The sequence below is a fragment of the Convolutriloba macropyga genome, chromosome 1 (genome assembly GCF_964194025.1).
Source record: "Convolutriloba macropyga chromosome 1, txConMacr16.3, whole genome shotgun sequence".
NCBI classification, from domain to species: domain Eukaryota; kingdom Metazoa; phylum Xenacoelomorpha; order Acoela; family Convolutidae; genus Convolutriloba; species Convolutriloba macropyga.
This window is the reverse complement of record NC_134468.1, coordinates 47,592,671-47,616,996: the sequence shown is the minus strand read 5'-3', so window position 1 is coordinate 47,616,996 and position 24,326 is coordinate 47,592,671. Positions and strand designations below refer to the sequence as shown.

The following is a 24,326-nucleotide window of genomic DNA, read 5'->3' as shown; positions in this document are numbered from 1 at the left end:
TGATGGTTTAATCACTTATTTGATTTCCTATCGCTGGGGAGCTGTAGTTCAAAGAAGCTTTCACAATTGTTTATCCGTTATGACAATTTTCTTGGTTGTAAGTCGATTATGAGCTTGTAGCATGTGACTGCTTTTCATCTTCTGTTACAACAGGTAATTGTAGTGGATGAGGTGCGAATGAGAATTCCATTGAACGTCATAAAAATCAGTTTGTTCAGAATATTCATCCCCGAAGTTTTGATTGTCAGCTTGTAACTGTAGATAGCAGCCCTGTATATTTTAATGTCATTAAGCAAGTCGGAAAAAGATACCGGAAGCTTCGCCTGTTGTTGGAGCATTTTGTGCCTTGCGTAGAAGTTGGGAGCATCTTGAGTTATTTTGGATAATCTCCATGGCTTTCATCAACACGATGGAGAAATTTTTCTGCGTCTGAATGATTCGTTTTGCAAGTGTACTATAAGCATATGTGTACTATAAGCAAAATTAGCAAATTTTTACTATTGATTTCAGAAATAAGAGGTATTTGCAGGAACTAAGTTTTTTTTTACTTTTTGTCAAAAGATATAATCCCTGTTTGGCTCGACACACTTTTCGATCCAACTTTTTCCAATAAATGGAGATATATATGCCCGGCAAGTTTCTTTTCTGTCACTTCACCCTTTTTGCAAGTGGAAGTGAAAAAAGAAACCCGATTCTGTAACTACTTAGTCTTAGTTTTGGTTCCTACAAAATTCTTATTGATTGCTCTCAAACGAAGTTCAGCAATCGTGTTAGCGGTATCTATCGGTGATTTATCTGCGTTAATGATGAATCTACATTTGTTTTAGTTAAGTTTACGTATTTAGTTCAGCTTCTATTTTTCATGTTTTGCCAGATGTATAATAGATCAGCAGATGGGTGAAGGAGTTCTTACTTGTTTACACTTGCTTATAAAACTTCTCCGAAGTCGAGTAGCTTCAACATTTTTCGAAAACTGAGAAAATATATGCCAAGCAATTATTTTAGAACTGATGTTCTTTTTATGCAATTTTTTGGAAAATCAACTTTCCGTCTGATTCTTTTCTTCGTCTGAATTTGTGACTCTTCGCACGCAAATAGGGGATAAACGGTGAACCCGGAGGGCATTATGTTTCTTGGAGCCGTACGGTTTAATAGTCTTCATGTATGCGATTCACTTCTATCTATATTGTTCCTGTTCTTTCTTCTTCATCTGCAGGTTCTGAGCAACTCAAAATTTGAAACAATTCTTTGCAGCTTTATTCTGTTTTCTATCTCTTGCAACTCCTCGTCCAACTTTTTCCTCAAATCTTTTAATAAGCCAATCCCAGAAACCCATCACATTCCTTTTATATAGAAATAGTGTCATTTAGGCACGCAGTGTTATATAGAAATTCTTTATATATATATATTTATTCTTATATATATCTTTTTTCAACCAATACAAATAATTCATAAGATTTGTGATAAGAATTTCTATATGACACTGCGCGTCGCTATGACACTATTTCTGTATAAAAGGATTGTGATGAAAGAAAAAGTTGGATGAGCAGTTGGAAGAGATAGAACATAGAATAAAGTTAAACATTTGTTTCAAATTTTAAAAATTGCTTTTTTTCAACCAATACAAATACAATTCATACCAGGTCTGTGTTAAGAATTTCTATATGACACTGCGCGTCCTTAAAAAGAACAATGCGACATTTCAAATAAACAATTTTAAGTTTTCCTATTTGAAAAGAACAATGTGCCTCTCAAAGAGAACACTGTGCCTCTTCGAATGGCCAGGTGCTGGCACAATAGGTTCACGTCGCATGATAGTTCTAGCACTTATTTGATTTCCTCTCGTTGCGGAGCTGTAGTTCCAAGAAGCTTTGACAATTGTTTGGATGTCAATGATTTGGATTTAGTCGATTATCAGCTTGTAGCATAAGTGACTGCTTTTTGCAAAACCAGCTTTCCGTCTGTTTCTTTTCTTTGTCTGAATATGTGACTCTTCGCCCTCAAATACGGGATAAATTGGTGAACCCGGCGGGCTTTGTTTCTTATTACGGTTTAATAGTCTCCAGGTATGCGATGCAACTCTTCTACCTATATTATTTTTGTTCTTTTTTCAGATGCAGCTTCTGAGGAACTCCTCTAAAATTTGAAACAACTGTTTGCAATTTTATACTATTTTTCTATCTCTGCCAACTCCTCATCCAACTTTTTTGTCAAAACTTTTAGTAAGCCAATCCAACAAACACGTCACATTGCTTGTATGTACATCTTTTTGTTTCAACTAGTACAGAAATACAATTCATATCAATTTTTTTAGATGACACTGCGCGTCCTCAAAAAGAACACTGTGACTCTTTTTATGAACAATATTAAAATGTCTTTGAAAAGAGCAATGTGCCTCTTTGAGATTTTTTTAGTCTGATTTAAGATTAATGGCTAGGTGCTGGCACAATAGGTTGACGTCGCATGATGGTTTAATCACTTATTTGATTTCCTCTTGCTGCGAAGCTGTAGTTCAAAGAAGCTCTGACAATTGTTTATCCGTGATGACAATTTTGTTGGCTGTGAGTCGATTATCATCTTGTAGCATGAGACTGCTTTTCTTCTGTTTTAACAGGTAATTGTAATGGATGAGGTGCGAATGAGAATTCCATTGATTGCCATAAAAATCAGTTTGTTCGCAATGTTCATCCCCAAAGTTTTGATTGTCTGCTTGTAACTGTAGATAGCAGCCCTGTACATTTTGAGTTCATTGAGCAAGTCAGTAAAAGGTATTAGAAGACTCGCCTGTAGTTGGAGCATTTGAAGCCTTGCGTAGAAGTTAAGTCATGTCAATATTGTTTTTGAATTATTTTGGATAATCTCCATGGCTTTCTTCAACACGATGGAGCAATTGGTCTGCGTCTGAAAAGTGTGTTGATTTCGCAGGAAGTAAGTGTGTAGATTTTTCAACAGTTTTTTTGTACATCTGTTTTCCATTTATTTTTTTAAAAGTCTGTTAGTTAAGTGGAAACGAGTTAGCATTAAAATTTTGAAACAGTTACTAGAAACAATCTTACAGGAAAATTTTTTAAAATGTATACGTAAACTACTCTAGTTTCCTAATTGTTGCTGTTTTTTAGATTATCAGCACTTTATCTCCACTTGTTTGTTATAGTAAATTTTGGTCTTATTTGTTTTCGCCTATTTGTGTGCTCATCTAGTTGCCTGATAGCATTCAAGCATTAGATTTAGATGATGCGCTCCATGATTTTTAGGCATGATTTGCAAATGTGTAGGACAGTTTTGGGAGAAAGTTGTTGTTACTTCAAGTTCTATGTGGTGTCTTTAGGCAAAGTCATGCAATTGTGGTGCAATTCTGTTTGTTATTGGGATTTTTAAATTTTTTCAAGGTTTAAATTTTTAAAAGAATTTCTGCCGTCTTTCAACTTTTAATATTTGCCGTTGTTGCTGACCTGACCGGATTTTTTCATGTTTTTAGGTTTAGAGATTTACATTGCATGGAAGCGCTCTCTTTCTTGTTGGATCGGACCTCATCTAGGGTGAATATCGATGAAACAAACAAAAACGACAGGAAGGTTTCAGCTCCAATTTTAAGGGCGTGATTATACAATTTCTGACCGCATTTTTTTGTTGCTTCTTTAAAGCTTTTCGAGCACATTGTTTTTAGTGACTATACGCTGCTTTATTTGAGAAAACTTCTTAGTTTTACCACAAATCAGTGAATTTTTGAGTCTTGCCCTTTTTGTGGATCTTTTTAGCTTTCTTACTTAGGATGAGTGATAAGTCTAAATGGCTCCCTGATGAGGCATAAACATTATTGGTTTCTGGTTTCATTTCGTAACTATTAGTTTTTATGACTTTAACATCTCATTTAATAAAACTTCATAGTTATTTCTTTTTTTTAAATGAATTTAACACTATTTGGAATATTAGTTTTTGATTTTTTGCCCGTAATTTTTGTCGTTTTTGATAATTTGATGTTTAGGCTTGATTCTTCAGGGTTTTTTAAATTTCTAAAGAGATATAGGGGAATCTATTGAGGTGTTGCAGTTAATATTTGATGATTAATAGCCGCGAAGCGATAGCGGCTATTTTTGGGGACATCGTGTTTTTACAAGCCAAGAAATGGATTGTATTGGTGCTCTGTTTTCTTTACAATTCAAAGAATTTGAATTGTATTGGGGCGCTGTCTTTTTACGACTCGAAGAGGAGTATTGGAGAAGTCCTTTTTTTAATCAATTTTATTGGAGTGATTTTTGAAGCGGGAAATGAAACGCGTGAAAAAATTTAGAGTGATTTTGGGGCTGAACAAAATTTTAGAGCGGAGCGAAAAGAGAGTGGTTTTTGTTCATACAGCTGTTTTTGAGAGAGCGAGAAATTGATGTGTGAAAAATTTTTCTCTAAGCGAGCGAAATTTTTTTGTTCACGTGCGTCTTTTAAAAGCAGTTTTTTGCAACTTTTGATGGTTATGAGGTTTGATTATGATATTCTATTAGTTTTGGACTTGTTTTGATAGGAAGAGAGGGTTTCAAGCAGTTAATTTCGAGTTTAGTGCTAATTTGTAGGGTTTTGATCAGTTTTGCTGATTTTTAGACGAAATTTAATGATTTTTTGCCTGTTTTTTTTGTATTAATGCTTTGAGTGGGATTTGAATAGAAGCTTGTTACTTCAGGAATATTCAGCTACCAATTGACTGCAGTTTTATTGGTGTAAATCATTCCTTTCTTCGGAAAATTGACAGAAAAATTGAGAAATTTTAAACCATTTTTCTTATTTTTTTGCTGTTTTTCTTTTCTCTTAGTCTTAGACAAGTTTCTTAGCCTATTATGACTTGCCCATATTGTTTTGCGAGCTTCCATTGCCCTAATTGGAAAGGAATTTTACTCGGCTTTATGTTCCCTGGTACTATTAAAAATACCTCTTAAAGTTTTTCTAGTTTTTTTTATTCAATTTGTTTTTGAATGCCGTTTCTTCTCTTCCTTAAAATTTTATGGCGGTTGTGGAAGTTCAGGCTCCACAATAGTTATTCTAGGTGTGTAGTCGAAAGTATGGACAATTTTCTCCTTCGAGTCGTTTCCGGAATTCTTCCGGCTATGTTTTTTTTAAGATCTGTTCACACATTTTCATGATTTTTAAAGTCAAATTGGAGTAGTGATTTTTGTCACGCCGAAACAGGAAATAGAGCGAAAAAGCGAGTGGTTTTGCGGCGTGAATTTTTTTCGCTCTAAATTTAAATAAGAGTGAGAAAACGGTGTTTGAACAAAAATTCGCTTTCTCGCTAGTGGTTTTTTGTTCACATGCAGCAATTTCGCTTTGATTTTCTAGTTTTTTCGATTTTTTGGATCGGATTTTTCTCTAAATGGTTTTCCCAATCCATTCATAGTCCGTTCTTGGTCTATTTTTCTGTTTAGTCAATGAAAATTCTTTGAATTGTACGTCAGGACTTGTCCTGCAATGTTTTTTTATTTTTGTAAGATGTTTTCACACCTTTTATGACTTTGAGCTTTCAAAATGGGATAAACAGGTAAAGCTCAGCGGGCATTAAGTTTAATCAGAGGCCCTTAGCCGCGTTTAGTAGTTCTTCAAATACTTAGAGTGGTGAAGCTACTGGGAAGGCCGTAATACAAGGTTAACAGGTCATTTTCAGAAGTTTTTGAGCCCAAAATGTTGTAATTTTTTGCCTTTTTTGCAGTTTTTGTTGGACCAGTCTGAAATTGCGGTTTGTAAAAGTTGGCAAAGGTCTTTTGCAAGACCTAGTTACTTTTTATGGCCATTTTAAGTGCTAATGTATTGCTACACCAAACATAAACAGGGTAATTTTAGTTTTTTGAATATTTTTGTTGTTTCAGCTCTTGGTGTCACAATAATAGGTTTTTTTTATAGTTTCTAGTGGTAATGGAATGGTTTTCAATTTCAAGAATTTTACCAATTTTTTGATAAAACTTGCAGTTTTTTCCAATTTTCTGACATTTATTGTCATTATTCAAGTTTTCCAGCTCCAGGGGACAAGAAATCTCGCCTAGGATTTGCTAATAGTTTACTGCAAACTTTTTATTGGCCACGGCATAAGCCAATTTTTTTCAAATTTTTGAAAATTGTCCATTTTTAGGTTTCTCTAACCTGAACAGTCAAAACATTTCCTTTAGGTTTTGATAATAGGTTACTGCATAGTTTCTAGTGGTAATGGGGAATGTGTTTCAAGATTTTAATATTACAAATTTTAGTGATTTTCAAATTGTAATTTTTTCTTTGACTTCTTGAAATTTTAGTCTTTTTCCTCAGTGGCCAGGGGTTTGCTGCTACTGAGTTTGCTAGTATGTTATTGCAGAGTTTTTAGTGGCAACAAAATGGTCTTCTGTTTTTTTAGATTTCAAATATAAGTAATTTCAAGTATAAGTAAGTATATAAACATAAAGTAATAAGCAAATATAAGTAATAAAGCTTGCAATTTAAAGTTTTTTGATTGTTTTCAAGTTTTTTGAATTTTTTTTGTCATTTTCTGAGTTTAACTATCTTTATTGGCCAACGAAACTTTTTAAATGTTGCAGATGAGTTACAAGGAAGATGTTGCAGATGAGTTACAAGGAAAAAATGAATTTGAACATTTTTTCTAGACACATTTGCGAAAAATATCTTTAAATTTTTCCTTTTCATTTGAAGCATTTGTCACATTTCTTTTTGAAGCGTTTGTCATTTTTTTCGAGATTATCCACCATTAGTGTCAAATTAATCTCTTTCAAGTCTTTTGCGTGAGTTAATGACTATATTGCATTGTGTCATAAATGGCCTTCAGGTTAAAAGCTTCAAGAGTTTTAGGAATAATTGTTTTTTTTGTTTAGTTTGATTCTTTTAGTTTCTCAACTTTCGAGATTTCGTCTTTTTGGCTGAGATTGTTCAATTGGTCTGCTGTTAAGTCTGCAGGTACATTAAGTCTGTTTTTCATTCAATTCCTTGGATTGTATTTCAGGACTTGTCCTGCTATGTTTTTTTAATTCGTCGTCTCCATCGATGATTCTTGCGACCTGACTTCTTGGAATTGACGTCTTGGAATTGACTTCAATTACTTCTAACACTGTGCCTCTTCGAATGGCCAGGTGCTGGCACAATAGGTTCACGTCGCATGATAGTTCTAGCACTTATTTGATGTCCTCTCGTTGCGGAGCTGTAGTTCCAAGAAGCTTTGACAATTGTTTGGATGTCAATGATTTGGATTTAGTTGATTATCAGCTTGTAGCATAAGTGACTGCTTTTTGCAAAACCAGCTTTCCGTCTGTTTCTTTTCTTCGTCTGAATTTGTGACTCTTCGCACGCAAATAGGGGATAAACGGTGAACCCTGAGGGCATTATGTTTCTTGGAGCCGTACGGTTTAATAGTCTTCATGTATGCGATTCACTTCTATCTATATTGTTCCTGTTCTTTCTTCTTCATCTGCAGGTTCTGAGCAACTCAAAATTTGAAACAATTCTTTGCAGCTTTATTCTGTTTTCTATCTCTTGCAACTCCTCGTCCAACTTTTTCCTCAAATCTTTTAATAAGCCAATCCCAGAAACCCATCACATTCCTTTTATATAGAAATAGTGTCATTTAGGCGCGCAGTGTTATATAGAAATTCTTTTTATATATATTTATTCTTATATATATCTTTTTTCAACCAATACAAATAATTCATAAGATTTGTGATAAGAATTTCTATATGACACTGCGCGTCGCTATGACACTATTTCTGTATAAAAGGATTGTGATGAAAGAAAAAGTTGGATGAGCAGTTGGAAGAGATAGAACATAGAATAAAGTTAAACATTTGTTTCAAATTTTAAAAATTGCTTTTTTTCAACCAATACAAATACAATTCATACCAGGTCTGTGTTAAGAATTTCTATATGACACTGCGCGTCCTTAAAAAGAACAATGCGACATTTCAAATAAACAATTTTAAGTTTTCCTATTTGAAAAGAACAATGTGCCTCTCAAAGAGAACACTGTGCCTCTTCGAATGGCCAGGTGCTGGCACAATAGGTTCACGTCGCATGATAGTTCTAGCACTTATTCGATTTCCTCTCGTTGCGGAGCTGTAGTTCCAAGAAGCTTTGACAATTGTTTGGACGTCAATGATTTGGATTTAGTCGATTATCAGCTTGTAGCATAAGTGACTGCTTTTTGCAAAACCAGCTTTCCGTCTGTTTCTTTTCTTTGTCTGAATATGTGACTCTTCGCCCTCAAATACGGGATAAATTGGTGAACCCGGCGGGCTTTGTTTCTTATTACGGTTTAATAGTGTCCAGGTATGCGATGCAACTCTTCTACCTATATTATTTTTGTTCTTTTTTCAGATGCAGCTTCTGAGCAACTCCTCTAAAATTTGAAACAACTGTTTGCAACTTTATACTATTTTTCTATCTCTGCCAACTCCTCATCCAACTTTTTTGTCAAAACTTTTAGTAAGCCAATCCAACAAACACGTCACATTGCTTGTATGTACATCTTTTTGTTTCAACTAGTAAAGAAATACAATTCATATCAATTTTTTTAGATGACACTGCGCGTCCTCAAAAAGAACACTGTGACTCTTTTTATGAACAATATTAAAATGTCTTTGAAAAGAGCAATGTGCCTCTTTGAGATTTTTTTAGTCTGATTTAAGATTAATGGCTAGGTGCTGGCACAATAGGTTGACGTCGCATGATGGTTTAATCACTTATTTGATTACCTCTTGCTGCGAAGCTGTAGTTCAAAGAAGCTCTGACAATTGTTTATCCGTGATGACAATTTTGTTGGCTGTGAGTCGATTATCATCTTGTAGCATGAGACTGCTTTTCTTCTGTTTTAACAGGTAATTGTAATGGATGAGGTGCGAATGAGAATTCCATTGATTGCCATAAAAATCAGTTTGTTCGCAATGTTCATCCCCAAAGTTTTGATTGTCAGCTTGTAACTGTAGATAGCAGCCCTGTACATTTTGAGTTCATTGAGCAAGTCAGTAAAAGGTATTAGAAGACTCGCCTGTAGTTGGAGCATTTGAAGCCTTGCGTAGAAGTTAAGTCATGTCAATATTGTTTTTGAATTATTTTGGATAATCTCCATGGCTTTCTTCAACACGATGGAGCAATTGGTCTGCGTCTGAAAAGTGTGTTGATTTCGCAGGAAGTAAGTGTGTAGATTTTTCAACAGTTTTTTTGTACATCTGTTTTCCATTTATTTTTTTAAAAGTCTGTTAGTTAAGTGGAAACGAGTTAGCATTAAAATTTTGAAACAGTTACTAGAAACAATCTTACGGGAAAATTTTTTAAAATGTATACGTAAACTACTCTAGTTTCCTAATTGTTGCTGTTTTTTAGATTATCAGCACTTTATCTCCACTTGTTTGTTATAGTAAATTTTGCTCTTATTTGTTTTCGCCTATTTGTGTGCTCATCTAGTTGCCTGATAGCCTTCAAGCATTAGATTTAGATGACGCGCTCCATGATTTTTAGGCATGATTTGCAAATGTGTAGGACAGTTTTGGGAGAAAATTGTTGTTACTTCAAGTTCTATGTGGTGTCTTTAGGCAAAGTCATGCAATTGTGGTGCAATTCTGTTTGTTATTGGGATTTTTAAATTTTTTCAAGGTTTAAATTTTTAAAAGAATTTCTGCCGTCTTTCAACTTTTAATATTTGCCGTTGTTGCTGACCTGACTGGATTTTTTCATGTTTTTAGGTTTAGAGATTTACATTGCATGGAAGCGCTCTCTTTCTTGTTGGATCGGACCTCATCTAGGGTGAATATCGATGAAACAAACAAAAACGACAGGAAGGTTTCAGCTCCAATTTTAGGGGCGTGATTATACAATTTCTCACCGCATTTTTTGTTGCTTCTTTAAAGCTTTTCGAGCACATTGTTTTTAGTGACTATACGCTGCTTTATTTGAGAAAACTTCTTAGTTTTACCACAAATCAGTGAACTTTTGAGTCTTGCCCTTTTTGTGGATCTTTTTAGCTTTCTTACTTAGGATGAGTGATAAGTCTAAATGGCTCCCTGATGAGGCATAAACATTATTGGTTACTGGTTTCATTTCGTAACTATTAGTTTTTATGACTTTAACATCTCATTTAATAAAACTTCATAGTTATTTCTTTTTTTTAAATGAATTTAACACTATTTGGAATATTAGTTTTTGATTTTTTGCCCGTAATTTTTGTCGTTTTTGATAATTTGATGTTTAGGCTTGATTCTTCAGGGTTTTTTTAACTTTCTAAAGAGATATAGGGGAATCTATTGAGGTGTTGCAGTTAATATTTGATGATTAATAGCCGCGAAGCGATAGCGGCTATTATTGGGGACATCGTGTTTTTACAAGCCAAGAAATGGATTGTATTGGTGCTCTGTTTTTTTACAATTCAAAGAATTTGAATTGTATTGGGGCGCTGTCTTTTTACGACTCGAAGAGGAGTATTGGAGAAGTCCTTTTTTTAATCAATTTTATTGGAGTGATTTTTGAAGCGGGAAATGAAACGCGTGAAAAAATTTAGAGTGATTTTGGGGCTGAACAAAATTTTAGAGCGGAGCGAAAAGAGAGTGGTTTTTGTTCATACAGCTGTTTTTGAGAGAGCGAGAAATTGATGTGTGAAAAATTTTTCTCTAAGCGAGCGAAATTTTTTTGTTCACGTGCGTCTTTTAAAAGCAGTTTTTTGCAACTTTTGATGGTTATGAGGTTTGATTATGATATTCTATTAGTTTTGGACTTGTTTTGATAGGAAGAGAGGGTTTCAAGCAGTTAATTTCGAGTTTAGTGCTAATTTGTAGGGTTTTGATCAGTTTTGCTGGTTTTTAGACGAAATTTAATGATTTTTTGCCTGTTTTTTTTTGTTTTAATGCTTTGAGTGGGATTTGAATAGAAGCTTGTTACTTCAGGAATATTCAGCTACCAATTGACTGCAGTTTTATTGGTGTAAATCATTCCTTTCTTCGGAAAATTGACAGAAAAATTGAGAAATTTTAAACCATTTTTCTTATTTTTTTTGCTGTTTTTCTTTTTTCTTAGTCTTAGACAAGTTTCTTAGCCTATTATGACTTGCCCATATTGTTTTGCGAGCTTCCATTGCCCTAATTGGAAAGGAATTTTACTCGGCTTTATGTTCCCTGGTACTATTAAAAATACCTCTTAAAGTTTTTTTTATTCAATTTGTTTTTGAATGCCGTTTCTTCTCTTCCTTAAAATTTTATGGCGGTTGTGGAAGTTCAGGCTCCACAATAGTTATTCTAGGTGTGTAGTCGAAAGTATGGACAATTTTCTCCTTCGAGTCGTTTCCGGAATTCTTCCGGCTATGTTTTTTTTAAGATCTGTTCACACATTTTCATGATTTTTAAAGTCAAATTGGAGTAGTGATTTTTGTCACGCCGAAACAGGAAATAGAGCGAAAAAGCGAGTGGTTTTGCGGCGTGAATTTTTTTCGCTCTAAATTTAAATAAGAGTGAGAAAACGGTGTTTGAACAAAAATTCGCTTTCTCGCTAGTGGTTTTTTGTTCACATGCAGCAATTTCGCTTTGATTTTTTAGTTTTTTCGATTTTTTGGATCGGATTTTTCTCTAAATGGTTTTCCCAATCCATTCATAGTCCGTTCTTGGTCTATTTTTCTGTTTAGTCAATGAAAATTCTTTGAATTGTACGTCAGGACTTGTCCTGCAATGTTTTTTTTATTTTTGTAAGATGTTTTCACACCTTTTATGACTTTGAGCTTTCAAAACGGGATAAACAGGTAAAGCTCAGCGGGCATTAAGTTTCATCAGAGGCCCTTAGCCGCGTTTAGTAGTTCTTCAAATACTTAGAGTGGTGAAGCTACTGGGAAGGCCGTAATACAAGGTTAACAGGTCATTTTCAGAAGTTTTTGAGCCCAAAATGTTGTAATTTTTTGTCTTTTTTGGAGTTTTTGTTGGACCAGTCTGAAATTGCGGTTTGTAAAAGTTGGCAAAGGTCTTTTGCAAGACCTAGTTACTTTTTATGGCCATTTTAAGTGCTAATGTATTGCTACACCAAACATAAACAGGGTAATTTTAGTTTTTTGAATATTTTTGTTGTTTCAGCTCTTGGTGTCACAATAATAGGTTTTTTTTATAGTTTCTAGTGGTAATGGAATGGTTTTCAATTTCAAGAATTTTACCAATTTTTTGATAAAACTTGCAGTTTTTGCCAATTTTCTGACATTTATTGTCATTATTCAAGTTTTCCAGCTCCAGGGGACAAGAAATCTCGCCTAGGATTTGCTAATAGTTTACTGCAAACTTTTTATTGGCCACGGCATAAGCCAATTTTTTTCAAATTTTTGAAAATTGTCCATTTTTAGGTTTCTCTAACCTGAACAGTCAAAACATTTCCTTTAGGTTTTGATAATAGGTTACTGCATAGTTTCTAGTGGTAATGGGGAATGTGTTTCAAGATTTTAATATTACAAATTTTAGTGATTTTCAAATTGTAATTTTTTCTTTGACTTCTTGAAATTTTAGTCTTTTTCCTCAGTGGCCAGGGGTTTGCTGCTACTGAGTTTGCTAGTATGTTATTGCAGAGTTTTTAGTGGCAACAAAATGGTCTTCTGTTTTTTTAGATTTCAAATATAAGTAATTTTAAGTATAAGTAAGTATATAAACATAAAGTAATAAGCAAATATAAGTAATAAAGCTTGCAATTTAAAGTTTTTTGATTGTTTTCAAGTTTTTTGAATTTTTTTTGTCATTTTCTGAGTTTAACTATCTTTATTGGCCAACGAAACTTTTTAAATATTGCAGATGAGTTACAAGGAAGATGTTGCAGATGAGTTACAAGGAAAAAATGAATTTGAACATTTTTTCTAGACACATTTGCGAAAAATATCTTTAAATTTTTCCTTTTCATATGAAGCATTTGTCACATTTCTTTTTGAAGCGTTTGTCATTTTTTTCGAGATTATCCATCATTAGTGTCAAATTAATCTCTTTCAAGTCTTTTGCGTGAGTTAATGACTATATTGCATTGTGTCATAAATGGCCTTCAGGTTAAAAGCTTCAAGAGTTTTAGGAATAATTGTTTTTTTTGTTTAGTTTGATTCTTTTAGTTTCTCAACTTTCGAGATTTCGTCTTTTTGGCTGAGATTGTTCAATTGGTCTGCTGTTAAGTCTGCAGGTACATTAAGTCTGTTTTTCATTCAATTCCTTGGATTGTATTTCAGGACTTGTCCTGCTATGTTTTTTTAATTCGTCGTCTCCATCGATGATTCTTGCGACCTGACTTCTTGGAATTGACGTCTTGGAATTGACTTCAATTACTTCTATTGCTTTGAAGTTAAAATTTGTGTGCATGACGTCATTTCTGCTTTTAGGTCAATTGCGTGACTTACCTCACTCAAAAAATGACTTCGAAACTCACTTATGAAACTTTAAATTTTATGAACATTTTAGCTAAAGATCAATAGTGTGCATCTAAGTAGTGCCAAACTTATATGCCCTAAATCTTGAGTATTAGTCTTGAGTTTTTGATTTCGAATATCAATTTTGAAAAAGCTCTCTGAGCGAATCTAACCAAAAAGTCTTAGTGGTCTATTAGAGGACTAGTGGTCAATCTGTCTATCTTATATCTTTACTTGTTTCAATTCACGGAAGGCCACAAGCGTCTATCGCGGCAGTTTTCCGGCAATCTGCCGGCTATGTTTTTTATTTGGCTGTTGATGAAGAGTTGGTGAATTCATTTTTGTGTTTCAGTTGATAGTTAATGGTGTTTGTGGTTTCGACAATATTTATTTACACAAGTTTTGTGAATTTTTGACTTTTTTGTTTGAATATCCTGTTGCTTGAGCTTAATACTCATAGTTCTCATCGCTTTTCCGATGGAAAAAAGTGAATTCATTTTGTTCTTTCAGTTGATAGCTGCTAACTGTAGTGATCTTTCTTTTTGTTTTCATAATTTTTTGTGAATTTTAGTTTTTAAATTATATTCTGTTTTTTGGTCAACGAGGGTCATTAATTGTAAATCTCCTTAAAAATAGTGAGGCATTGACTTTCTAGTGAGACTTAAGTGACTCTATTTGAGGTTTTTTGGTTTATTTTTAATGCCTTTTGCCACTCACACTTTTTTGCTTAAATACAATATTGTTGGTTTTGACTTTTTGTCTGTTTTCTTATCAATCTGTCATATTATTGAAAGATTGCATCTGATGTGTTTATAGAGTTAAACTTAATTGAATAAATTGATTGCAGTTTAGAACTGACAGTTTTTAATTGCTCTTGAACGAATTTCGTAGCAATTATTGTAAATGTGTTGGTTGTTACGCATTTTTTTTGCTTGACTTTTGCGCTTTTCTTCTTGAACATTGTTTGACTTCTCAAGTAACTATTCCACGCTTTCATTCTACTTTTTTGAGTGATCTTTATTGCTCTCCCTCCGAAGTAAAGCCTGTTGCGAAAGTAAAATCGATTTCAGCTCAGCTAGAGGAAGGGCATGATAGCCGAGTGAGTAGTGCTTCTGGTGAGGGATACGAAGGTCAATTGTTCGAATCACGGCGTGGTCAACTGTTTCTGCACCAATAAAGAAAAACTTATCTATGCTACAGCCCCTGAATTAAATTGCATCGCCTGTTAGTTGGTTTGTGTTCATGACTTTGACATTTCTTTTCACAAAATCAGGTTTTCTGAGTTTCTGATATTAACCTGTGTTTGTTGTTCCTTTTAGTTTCATCGCTGAGAGGTCTTATTAGTTATATATGCTTTCTAATGCTGATATATAGTTTGATGTGTTTAATGCTTTTAATAGTTTGGTACGTATGTAATCGACTTTGACGGTACTGTTTAAAACACAAATAGAACTCGGTTTTCTCAATTTTCTTGTTTTTTATTCTACCACTTTGTCTGCATTATTTTGCTGCGCAACTGCTGTATGTTTGTTAACGACGCGTATTGTGAAGGGTAATTAAGATGTTTTTTTTTCCGGATTTAATGACTTGAACACCTTTTTTTCTAATAGAAAAGAATTGATTATTTTAGAATTTAATTTTGATTTGTTCATGTTCTTCTGTACCTTTATTTGCTTAGGTAACCACTGAGAGTTGTTCCTCTGAATTGGTTGACAGGCATGTTTTATTCATTTCTTTGAATTGTAATTGAGGGCTTTTTTTACTTTGTCTGTATAAGCACTAATAAGATAACTTTTGTAGGCCCTGAGTGAACATAGTGCTCCGCTTCAAGCCCCATCCCAGCCTCGCAGCGAAAGCAGACTGCAATAGAGTCAAGCGCCCATCAGGCGTTCGATAGCAATTCGTGCAACATTAGTCGGTTATGTTTATGACGTGTTACTAGTAATGGAAAAATGCTGCTCGGAAAAACACTGCAGATAAAACGATATGAAATATACAAATTAGTGTCTCTCATTTTACAAACAAAATATCTAGTATCTCTATTAATATTACATCAATTAACTCCATCATGTTTGAGAGTTTTCTACATTGAGTAAGGATTGAAGTACTGCGAGTTTGCGAACGCTGACATTGCCACGGCACTGTGGGGCGAGTAAGATCCGTGCACACCTGTTGTTCCTCCGCCATTAGGATGAACTGCGCCTCCTCCAGTTGCTGCAGCGATGTACATACTGGACGCTGGACCACCAGTACCTGGCCAGTAACAGGCTCCGGGGTGGGAACCGAAACCCATATTTGCGGCACCCCCAGTTGCACTTATCATTGCAGCAGTAGGACTGTGGAAAAAGCGACTGGCTTGATGATAACCAGTGGTTCCAGGAGCAAAGAAGGGAATTTCGGCGGGATAGCGGTATCCGGGATCGCCGGCAGCAGCAGCTTGTGCTTGTGCCAAGCCGTTGAAGTCAAATTTATAAGCGTATCGTTTGCCGTGTATTTTGGTCATGATGTTTTTGTCATAGTAATATCGCAGTGCGCGAGACATTTTGTCGTAATTCATGTTGGGTTTGCTTTTGCGTTCACCCCAGCGTCGGGCAACCTCATCAGGGTCGGTTATTTTGAACTCTCCGTTAGTTCCTTCCCAAGCTATGCAGCTAGAATTTTTGGTCTCGGATAGAAGTTCGAGCAGAAATTGCCAGAGTTGAATTTGTCCGGAACCTGAAAAGGAAAATTTGCATATTACACACGGGCTCTGCTGTACAAGATAGGAAAAGAAGATTTAATTGACTGGCTGCCTTAAAATGTATAATTAATTGTATTGTTTCCTGATCGAAGACTATTTATATTTAAGGCTAGCAGTTGAGGTGTTTTACAGCCATCATAAATAACTTCCTTTATTGCTTTCTTTGGGTAATAATACATTGACAAGAGTGGGGGCTTGGAATTTATAACAATTGTTTTGAGATGCAAAGTTATCGTTTTATGTTCTTATAAATCCTTAAGAAGTTGCCCTTATAATGAACTTTTTCGCACCTCTTGAATTAATTGTCGGCAAGTTCACAATCTGAAAATGGGCTGAAAAAGCCAGAAGTAAACTCACAATTTCTTAAAACAATTTCTTAATTCGCTCAAGTGCGTTCTAATTGTGTGAACTTGAACTAATGTTCTTTTTTGAACACTTCGGCGATCACTGCTTGTAAAAATTGATGTATCTCGAGCCTGTTTAACTGCTCTGATAGTCTTTAATAACAATTAAATATAGTGATATCGTTTTGTTGTTGTTAATATTGTTTACCTTTGTTGCAAAGACCGGCTGGTGATAGGCGGTAATGAGCTGAAGGGTTCGAGGCCGGGTTTTGTCCCAATAGTCCGTTGGATGGTAGCAGCATGCCTGAAATTGAAATTAAGTCATTTATCAAATATTTGCTGTTTTTGTCATCCCCTTTCAACCAAAGTTTTAAGCCGATTCTTCTTCCATATAAGGTGTGCCTTCTTTTAAATTGAAAAAGCCATAATTGGATGGAAATATTTTTCAAGCATTTTCTGTTGCCTCCACAGTTTCTCATTCATTAAGTTGTCCCTAATATGTTTGTCTTTCTTGTATAGACACAGCATAGCTAACAGGTTTTTGTCAAAGGGGGAAAAGTTGTAAATTTGTGGAAATTTTTGGGAAATTTATTGAAGTTTCCCAATTTTAATATCCGCATCTAAATTGTTTAATATTTTTTGTGCGAGTTTAGTCAAATTCTCATTTGGCGGCAGAGTTAGTGGTGTCAAATTTTGCTTCCTTAAATTGGGCGCAGTGTGAGGCCGGTCGGCTTTTAAACAGAGTTGCAATATAAATCAATTTGCGGCTGAGGCGAGTGATAATTTCAATAAACAGTGTTGTTTACACTTCCTATGGAAGTGAGAATACAGTGTAGACAAATTGCAGCGTATTTAATGAATAGTGCCCCTAACAAGAATAATATTGGAGATTGGATTGCTTTGGGAAAAGGTGAGAACGCGAGTCGGAAAGTAAACAGTTGCCAATTCACTTAATAAAGCTGTTTGTATCTCCCCCTTTCTTTTTCTATATCCCAGATCACAACATTCGCGATTTTTCCTATCTCACATGATGCGATTTGCTTCATTACTCTCCTTAGGTACTGATGTTTGCTCATCGGAAAAAATTGGCTTATATTCCCAGGTTTAAAAAATGATTGACTTCATGAGTTGCCAGGATGTTCCAAGTACAACACATTACGAATAGTTATTGGAAAGATCCATTAAAAAAGTATAAATTGATGATCTAGTGTATGAATTCAATTCGAGTTTCAATTTTTGAAGCTATCGAAATTGCATTGTTGTTTTCAAATAAGAGATGTCTGAATGTCTGAAATTTTTGCCGACTTTCTTCAAGAATTTTATGTTAAAATTTTCCCCTTTAATAATGGAACTTAAGTGGCATTTGGACATGAAGAACAAGAATTAATCTTGATGGCTATTTTGTAATCTTTATCTGGTATTATTTTAATTTGCTATTGTGTGAAAGTTGTGAGCGAATAGATTACCTGAGTTCTTGTACAGCTCGAGCTCCGCATCCTCAAAAGTGGCCGCACTGAGAGCTGTTCCTAAACAGGACTGAATTACAGCCATAGTATAACGAAAGAAATAATCGTGTATTCATTGATCTCATTTGTGTCATCTTTCAGATGCAGTGCTCGGTTCGGTAAATTTTTGCTGGGATGAGTATTTGAAACAAGGCTTGTACATAACTCATTTACTTTTCCCATTATGTCGACTCATGTCAGGAGACTTTTGGTTGTGAAAAACTGGCATCTACGAAACATCATCATCAAATCGTGACGGAAGTAGCTGACCTACCAAAAACTATAGCAACAAAATCAAGCAAAACAAAGCAATCTAAATTTCATTATTAATAATAGATCGTTTCATAATCGTGAGATCTAATGAAACTCTCCCAACATAATTTAAAAATGAATCAGTTTGATTAGATCTTATGATTTTGAAGCGATCTATTATTAATAATGAAACTTAAGATTGTTTTCCTCAATTTTGTTTCTATAGTTTTTGGGAAGTCAATTATTTCCGTCCGTCAGTTTTTGATGATGAATATGTTTCGTTATTGTCAATTTTCGCAACCAAAAGGCACTGTCCTTGACAACTCAATTTTTTCAGTAACATATTGTGCAGTATTGAGCTTACCTGCAACTGCGGCGGCGTTTTTCACGGCTGACATCTGTTGCTGGTGCAGCTGTGTCTGAGAGATTGTGTTCTGGATCCAGTTGCTCATCGACTCGCTGTCGAAGCCCCCCGCTGTTGCTCCCATTCCAACTCCCCCGCCAGAGGCTACCCCTATTCCACCGGATACCGCCGAGTAAGCGCCCCCTACTCCTCCCGAGGGGGGCACTGTCGTTCCGGAGCCGATGAAGGAACTCGGGAGGAAAGACGATGTCTTGTCGCCTGCACCCATTGCGTTGATTGGAGTGTCCGTTCCGAGGGGCCCACAGGATAGTAGTTGTTTTTCCGGGGGTGTGGTTGTGGTGAAGTGGGAAGTCATGTTGATGGTTGTTGAAGGGGGTGAGTTGATTTTGAGTTCGAGCGCTGCCGTGGAGACTGTTGATGGGTGGTAGGGAACGAGGGGTGGGTACAAACCCGGGTGGGCTGCTAAAGCAATTTCTGATTTATTTCACACTGTTTAACTGGCACTGTTAAAGGCTTCTTGATATTCTAATTTCAATTTATCTCAATATTTATCTTAAAATAACTGGCTGGTTTTCCGGAAAAAATAAATACAGGTTTGATCAATACGGATGTCATCTTAACCACAAATTATTGGGAGAAAAGCTTATATTGTGACTCTAATGCAAAAATCTCAGTCTTAGGAAAAGCGTAAGGTTCATCATTAGACGACTGCTGTTACCTGAATTGATGAACTCGTTCAAGTTTCCATGGCCCAAATGCGTGCTCTCTAAGTAGGCGTTGTTCATAGTTGCCCCAACTTGAAGGGGACTGCTGCTTGGGGTCACAATTACTGCCTTCTTTTCCTCGCTGGTTTCTTGTGGAATATCCGGACTGGCTCCGTCGACCACTCTCCTGGATGTGGGTTTCCGGGCGTCGTGCTGCTGGCTTGCGGATTCGTATGACGAGGTGACAGTCGAGCGTGCTTCCCGGTGCGTTGACTTGTGACCTTTTGAACATGGTCGATGTGTGCCGTTGTTTTCTAAAAAAAGAAAACATCTTACTATGGTAGTCTATGGAGAACTTTTTTTTGTGGGTTACTTTTTACTTCAAATATTCAGATATCGCAAGCATTGACCCGAAAACTTGTCTGATTGTTTTAAGGCATAATTTCTTTTCATAGTTGCTAATATTTGTTTCCTGTGTATTATATGAGAACAAATCTATCAGTTCGCGTGTCGAAATTTCCTTTCGTTGTTTCTTTTCAATTTTTAAGCGAATTGATTATTTAGTTTCGTTTATATTATTTTTTGTAGTTACTTACTGTGAGTGAGATTATGTAGATTGATCTGATGTAAGTCACTGAATGACAGACCCGTTGATTGGACTATGTCGTTGGCGTCTTCGAAGCGCTTCAGGGAGTCGTTAGCTTGTACACTTTCAAGCTGATTTTGAGAGAAATATTCCAAATTCTGGCCACTATTCAAGTTGAATTTCGGGTTGTTGTCATCTGGAGATACCGAGGTTCGAACCGGAGCCAAAGGAAGAGCGAGGGACGTTAGAGCGGTACCGTTGTCTGGATTACCGTTGTGGCTTGAGAATATTGGAGGAAGTGAAAGCAGGGAAAAGTGATGATTATGTTCATGATGAGAAGTAGTGGTAGAAGTCAAGCCCACTGGTAGATGATTGTCGCTGTCATGGTGTGCCCCAGAGTTCGATTTTGTTTGGGGTAAAATATGGTTGAGGCTGTTGCTATTGGCAACTGTGCTGGAGACGTATGGTGCACCGGATCTGAGTATCTGAGTTCCTGTTGCTGATGCAGACTCAGAGTGGGTGGTTGTGGTGTCGAATTGAGGAGATGAGTTGTGCTTCACACCAGAGTTGTGTGGGAAGGATGGAGTTGATAAGATGTTTGCCGATGTGAGTTGGTATTGGTGGAAGTGGGTGGCAGCGGTTGTTGTCAGTAACTGATGTTGTTGTTGTTGTGGTTCGCTAAGAGCAGTTGGGCTTGATGTTAGTTGTTGTGGTTGTGTTGGTTGCCGTGGTGGTATTGGCAATGCTTGTGCGTGGTGTGAGTGAGGGGGAATAAATGTTTCAAATAAATTTTCGGAAGGGGCTGCGGAATTCATGTGGGAAACAGTGTCGGAACTGGGTATGTGGATTGGCCGTAAAACTAACAAAACCAAGGATTTCCGAACAGGAGATTAAACCTTCCTCAGAAAGAGCCCTACTGACTACTAACTATAACTACCACCGCTACTCTGATTGCTAGCTGACTGACTGACTGACTAGTGCCAAAATAGAGCTGCGCTCAAAATGATTCTTCCCTAATCAATATCTCCCTAACAACTATTTAACCCCATCTACTTACAATACCTCTCTACCTGTAGCCGGCTACATCTACCATTTCAGCACTTCTCATTGGCTGACTGCTTTATCCAATGACAAGGCTAAGATTGCCCAATTTTCCTTGCGTTATCCTCTCTTTCCCAGTATTTACCTGTTTAAAACGGGAGCGATAACAGTGGAAGGCTATCTGGAAGTGAGTTTATTCAGCGGTTGTGCTTTTATTTGCCCATTGAATAGAAGGATAATTTGGTTAATTGAACACACTTTAACTAGGGCTACTTTCTCCCACAGCTATCGCCGCTTGATCTCTCCATTGTTGGGCTACAGAGTACGCGTGGATGCCTTTATTTTGACAACACTAGTTAGGGAAGTTAGAAGATTGATAAGGTAATTGATTGTTGAACTTGAATGTGTGAAAATGTGCCATCCTTTACAACACACTTGTGAAGATTCCCAAGATCAATTTTAACTCGGTCTCATTTTTCCGCCATGTCAATTAGCTAGTTAACATTTTGGGATCTATTTAATTCTTATGGTGTGTTCGTATAAGCTTGATTGGTAATCAGCGTCGAGATCTTTAGAAGCCAATGCTATATTACACCCATTAAAAATTATGAGCTGAAGCGTTTGCTGAAAACGACGTATGTAGAGAATTTTTTTCATTTTTTCCTTGGAATTACGCAGCTTTCTACTTTTTAAAAATCTAATATGAGAAGCATTTGGTCGACGTTTTTTTTGCGTTTCCCATATTTAACATAAAAGTGAGTTTTGATCGCGTGTGTTTTGCTGTTTGCGGTTCTTTATTTAGATTAAATCGATTGACGAGGCAAGATCTCGTACGCGAGTTTTTTTTAATGCTGTTTCTATAGATACTCTTTTTCTTAAGTGCTTCGTTCAACCTCGGTGTTTAAATGTTTTGAAATAAAAAGGGGGTTTTAAGTTGAAAAAAGTTTTTAAGCAAGTTGGAGTTACGTTATAATTGCATGGTTTAGGTTAATAAGTTTAATAATATAGTTGACTTTTGTTGTTTTTTGTTGTTTCTTTTTATCTTCTGTTCTTGCGCTTTTCATATGTGGACAATGCTAGTAGCTACGTCCTAACCAGACAGCTCGTGTACTAGCTGTTATTCATTTGGTAGGAACTTGTTAGTTTTCAGATTTTTTAAAAATAAATAGATAGGTTGAGGTCTTTACTGATCTCAACAGAGACCAAGGTAACTGTGTGGCAATTTCCTTGTCTTGTATTTAGCATGGGGAATAGCAAAACTTTTCGCCCTATTAATCTAAGCATCCATTAAGCATAATTGATTGACTCTAAATAGACTCATATCCCTTTTATCTCAGTCCACCCCCCGCCCTTACGATTTTTAGTTGATGAACCGTAGATTGACGTGGAATGAGTAGCTGTGGCTCGGCTAAGCCTCGGTCTCTCGAAGCTGTTAGCTCTGGTGTCCTGTGGAGCTACAATAACAGGTCGGAAGTGAACTGTAGCCCTATTGGGCAATGTCTATTGAGACCCCTCCGTGGAGTGAATTTCCCCTCTCCGGAAACTAATTATTCTCCCCTTTTACATCTCTTGCTCTTTTCTCTCTTTGCTCTTGGGGCTTTAATTAGCCGACGTTCGTTCAGTATGCCAGAATATAGATATACCTGTAATAATAATCTGCAGATAATCTAGAAACGTTTTTGTTAATGGCGTCATGCGTTTTATGCCTCACGTAGCAATTTTTCAACATAAAAAAAGTGAGGAAATATTTTATCTGGAAACATTTTAAAACGTTAGGCTGAAACTTTTTTTCGCCGTCGTTGAAAACCTGTATAAATAGTAACGTGGGGGAGTTTCTTAGGTTAGTTAAATTAAAGATAGTACAAGATTTTATCCCGTACTAGTACAAAATTTTATCCCGTGCTCCAAACATAGATTTCCATAATTTTTCGCCAAATACATCATGTCGTTGTCATCGTTTCACATTTCAATCAGTCTAATTGCCTAACTGACAAATGAGCTGATTCGTTCACGCATCATTAGAGTTGATTACGGTTAGATTTTATGGGTGTGTAATTTTGAAAAGACCGTAACTGGCGAAGGCTTAAAAGCAATGGAGTTGAACAGTGGAATTAATGGATGGTCATTTGAGTGCCGCGTGTTTGCTGTTAAAGCAGGAAATGAGCATATCAGTTGCGAGTAAATGAGTGCTCTTTTGTGGGCAAACGGAGTAGCTATTTCAGCTGTATTGGCATGGTTTTTCATCTCACTTTTTAATGCGCCCATCGGCAAATATGGTTAAGGCTCATGAGTGACTAGCGTTGAACGCTCAGCGCTCACAGCATTTACTGTAGACAAAGTTTCCGAGCAATTGAAGTTGTGGTTTATTACATTTGTAACGTTTTATAGGATTGAGGTCACTGGACGGTGAAACACGAGCAGGTCTAATAATGGGAGGGCTGTCTATGAATTTATTGATATACCTTTGTTTCAAATGAGAGGTTTCTTTGCTAAAACAGCAAATAAAAGTTTCGACATTGATAGAATCTTTCACTAGTGTTCACAGCGCGTTGCCCTCGTAATTGTTACAATTATTTCATTCTTTAAATCTTCGTCCTTAAAGTCGAATATTATGTATTTCCGCATTTGCTACTATTTTTCTCCATATTTTTGCTTCAATAATTCAACCTTTTTGCCTTTTCAGACTGATTTGTTTATTTAACCAAAGTGCAAGTGGTTGTGTGATATCTGTAGAAATGGCCGACTTCGTGCTGCCTAAGATAACAGACAACCCTAATGGGTGGGGGCCGTGTGCTGTGCCTGAGAAGTTCAAGGATATGCCATACCAGCCATTCAGCAAAAGCGACCGACTTGGAAAGGTGAGTAGCCTTTCCATATCCTATTTTAACATAACCCTAAATGCAGAACTATGATTAGCTCTGGAATTGCTGTATAGGTTAAAATAATTTTCAGGCTTCTAGTTGAAGCTACGGCTGCTGAAAATCTCAATTATTCGATTTTTTTTTAAATTCAATTTCTGTGATTCCTCTCAAACGAAGTTTTTAGTAAGAGCAGAGCATTGTAAGTCAAATTATCCGGGGAGAGTGAATTCCCCGAGTTTACGATTTTAGTGCAGGAGTACCAGCAAACTCTTGGGGTTTTAAAGTCAACCATAAATAATTCTTTGGAACTTGTATTTCTATATCTCAACCAGTCAAAATGCGCCGAATCTTGACACTAATGCTATAAGGATAGCGTGATCAGTTCAACTTGGTGAGAAAGTATATCAGAATCAATCCGAGCAAACTTTGTCGAGCTCAATGATGTCAGACTAACTGAAAACTCTGGCCGATCAATCCAGCAAACATGGAGCGGAACACAAGCAGAAAACTAGTATGATTACCTAACCCCCCGTGTTCCTTTCAGTCATTAGAAGTTGCTTCCAGTCATTAGACCT

General features: G+C 36.1%; 4 protein-coding genes across 4 annotated transcripts in view; 3 read left to right on the top strand and 1 right to left on the bottom strand.

The window, feature by feature from the left end:
- Positions 1-24,326, top strand: part of LOC142339739 (putative RNA-binding protein EIF1AD) — a 133,733-nt gene that overhangs the window by 54,661 nt on the left and 54,746 nt on the right. The gene's annotated exons all lie outside the window — the stretch shown is intronic.
- The window catches only part of LOC142339734 (large ribosomal subunit protein uL13m-like), a 108,045-nt gene that overhangs the window by 54,661 nt on the left and 29,058 nt on the right, over positions 1-24,326 (top strand). The gene's annotated exons all lie outside the window — the stretch shown is intronic.
- LOC142339726 (eukaryotic translation initiation factor 3 subunit D-like) overlaps positions 1-24,326 on the top strand; it is an 86,019-nt gene that overhangs the window by 54,655 nt on the left and 7,038 nt on the right. The window contains exon 2 of the mRNA XM_075389958.1: positions 23,575-23,748. Coding sequence (XP_075246073.1) covers positions 23,626-23,748 — 123 coding nt within the window. The 5' untranslated portion in view covers positions 23,575-23,625. The remainder of the gene's footprint in view (positions 1-23,574; positions 23,749-24,326) is intronic.
- Positions 15,326-21,223, bottom strand: LOC142349592 (uncharacterized). Its single transcript, XM_075401275.1, has 6 exons — positions 19,860-21,223; positions 19,278-19,577; positions 18,560-19,021; positions 17,905-17,964; positions 16,647-16,742; positions 15,326-16,069 (listed from the first exon to the last, which is right to left on the bottom strand). The coding sequence occupies exons 1-6, from the start codon at positions 20,662-20,664 to the stop codon at positions 15,438-15,440; spliced, it is 2,355 nt and encodes a 784-aa protein (XP_075257390.1). The 5' UTR covers positions 20,665-21,223; the 3' UTR covers positions 15,326-15,437.

Excerpts from the sequence above, each read along its gene's own strand:
- LOC142349592 (XM_075401275.1), bottom strand. The coding sequence starts at position 20,664 with ATGAATTCCGCAGCCCCTTCCGAAAATTTATTTGAAACATTTATTCCC. Across the intron at positions 16,743-17,904 it reads CGAGCTGTACAAGAACTCAG|GCATGCTGCTACCATCCAAC; the intron begins GTAATCTATTCG and ends TTTCAATTTCAG. Across the intron at positions 16,070-16,646 it reads AGCCGGTCTTTGCAACAAAG|GTTCCGGACAAATTCAACTC; the intron begins GTAAACAATATT and ends TTTCCTTTTCAG.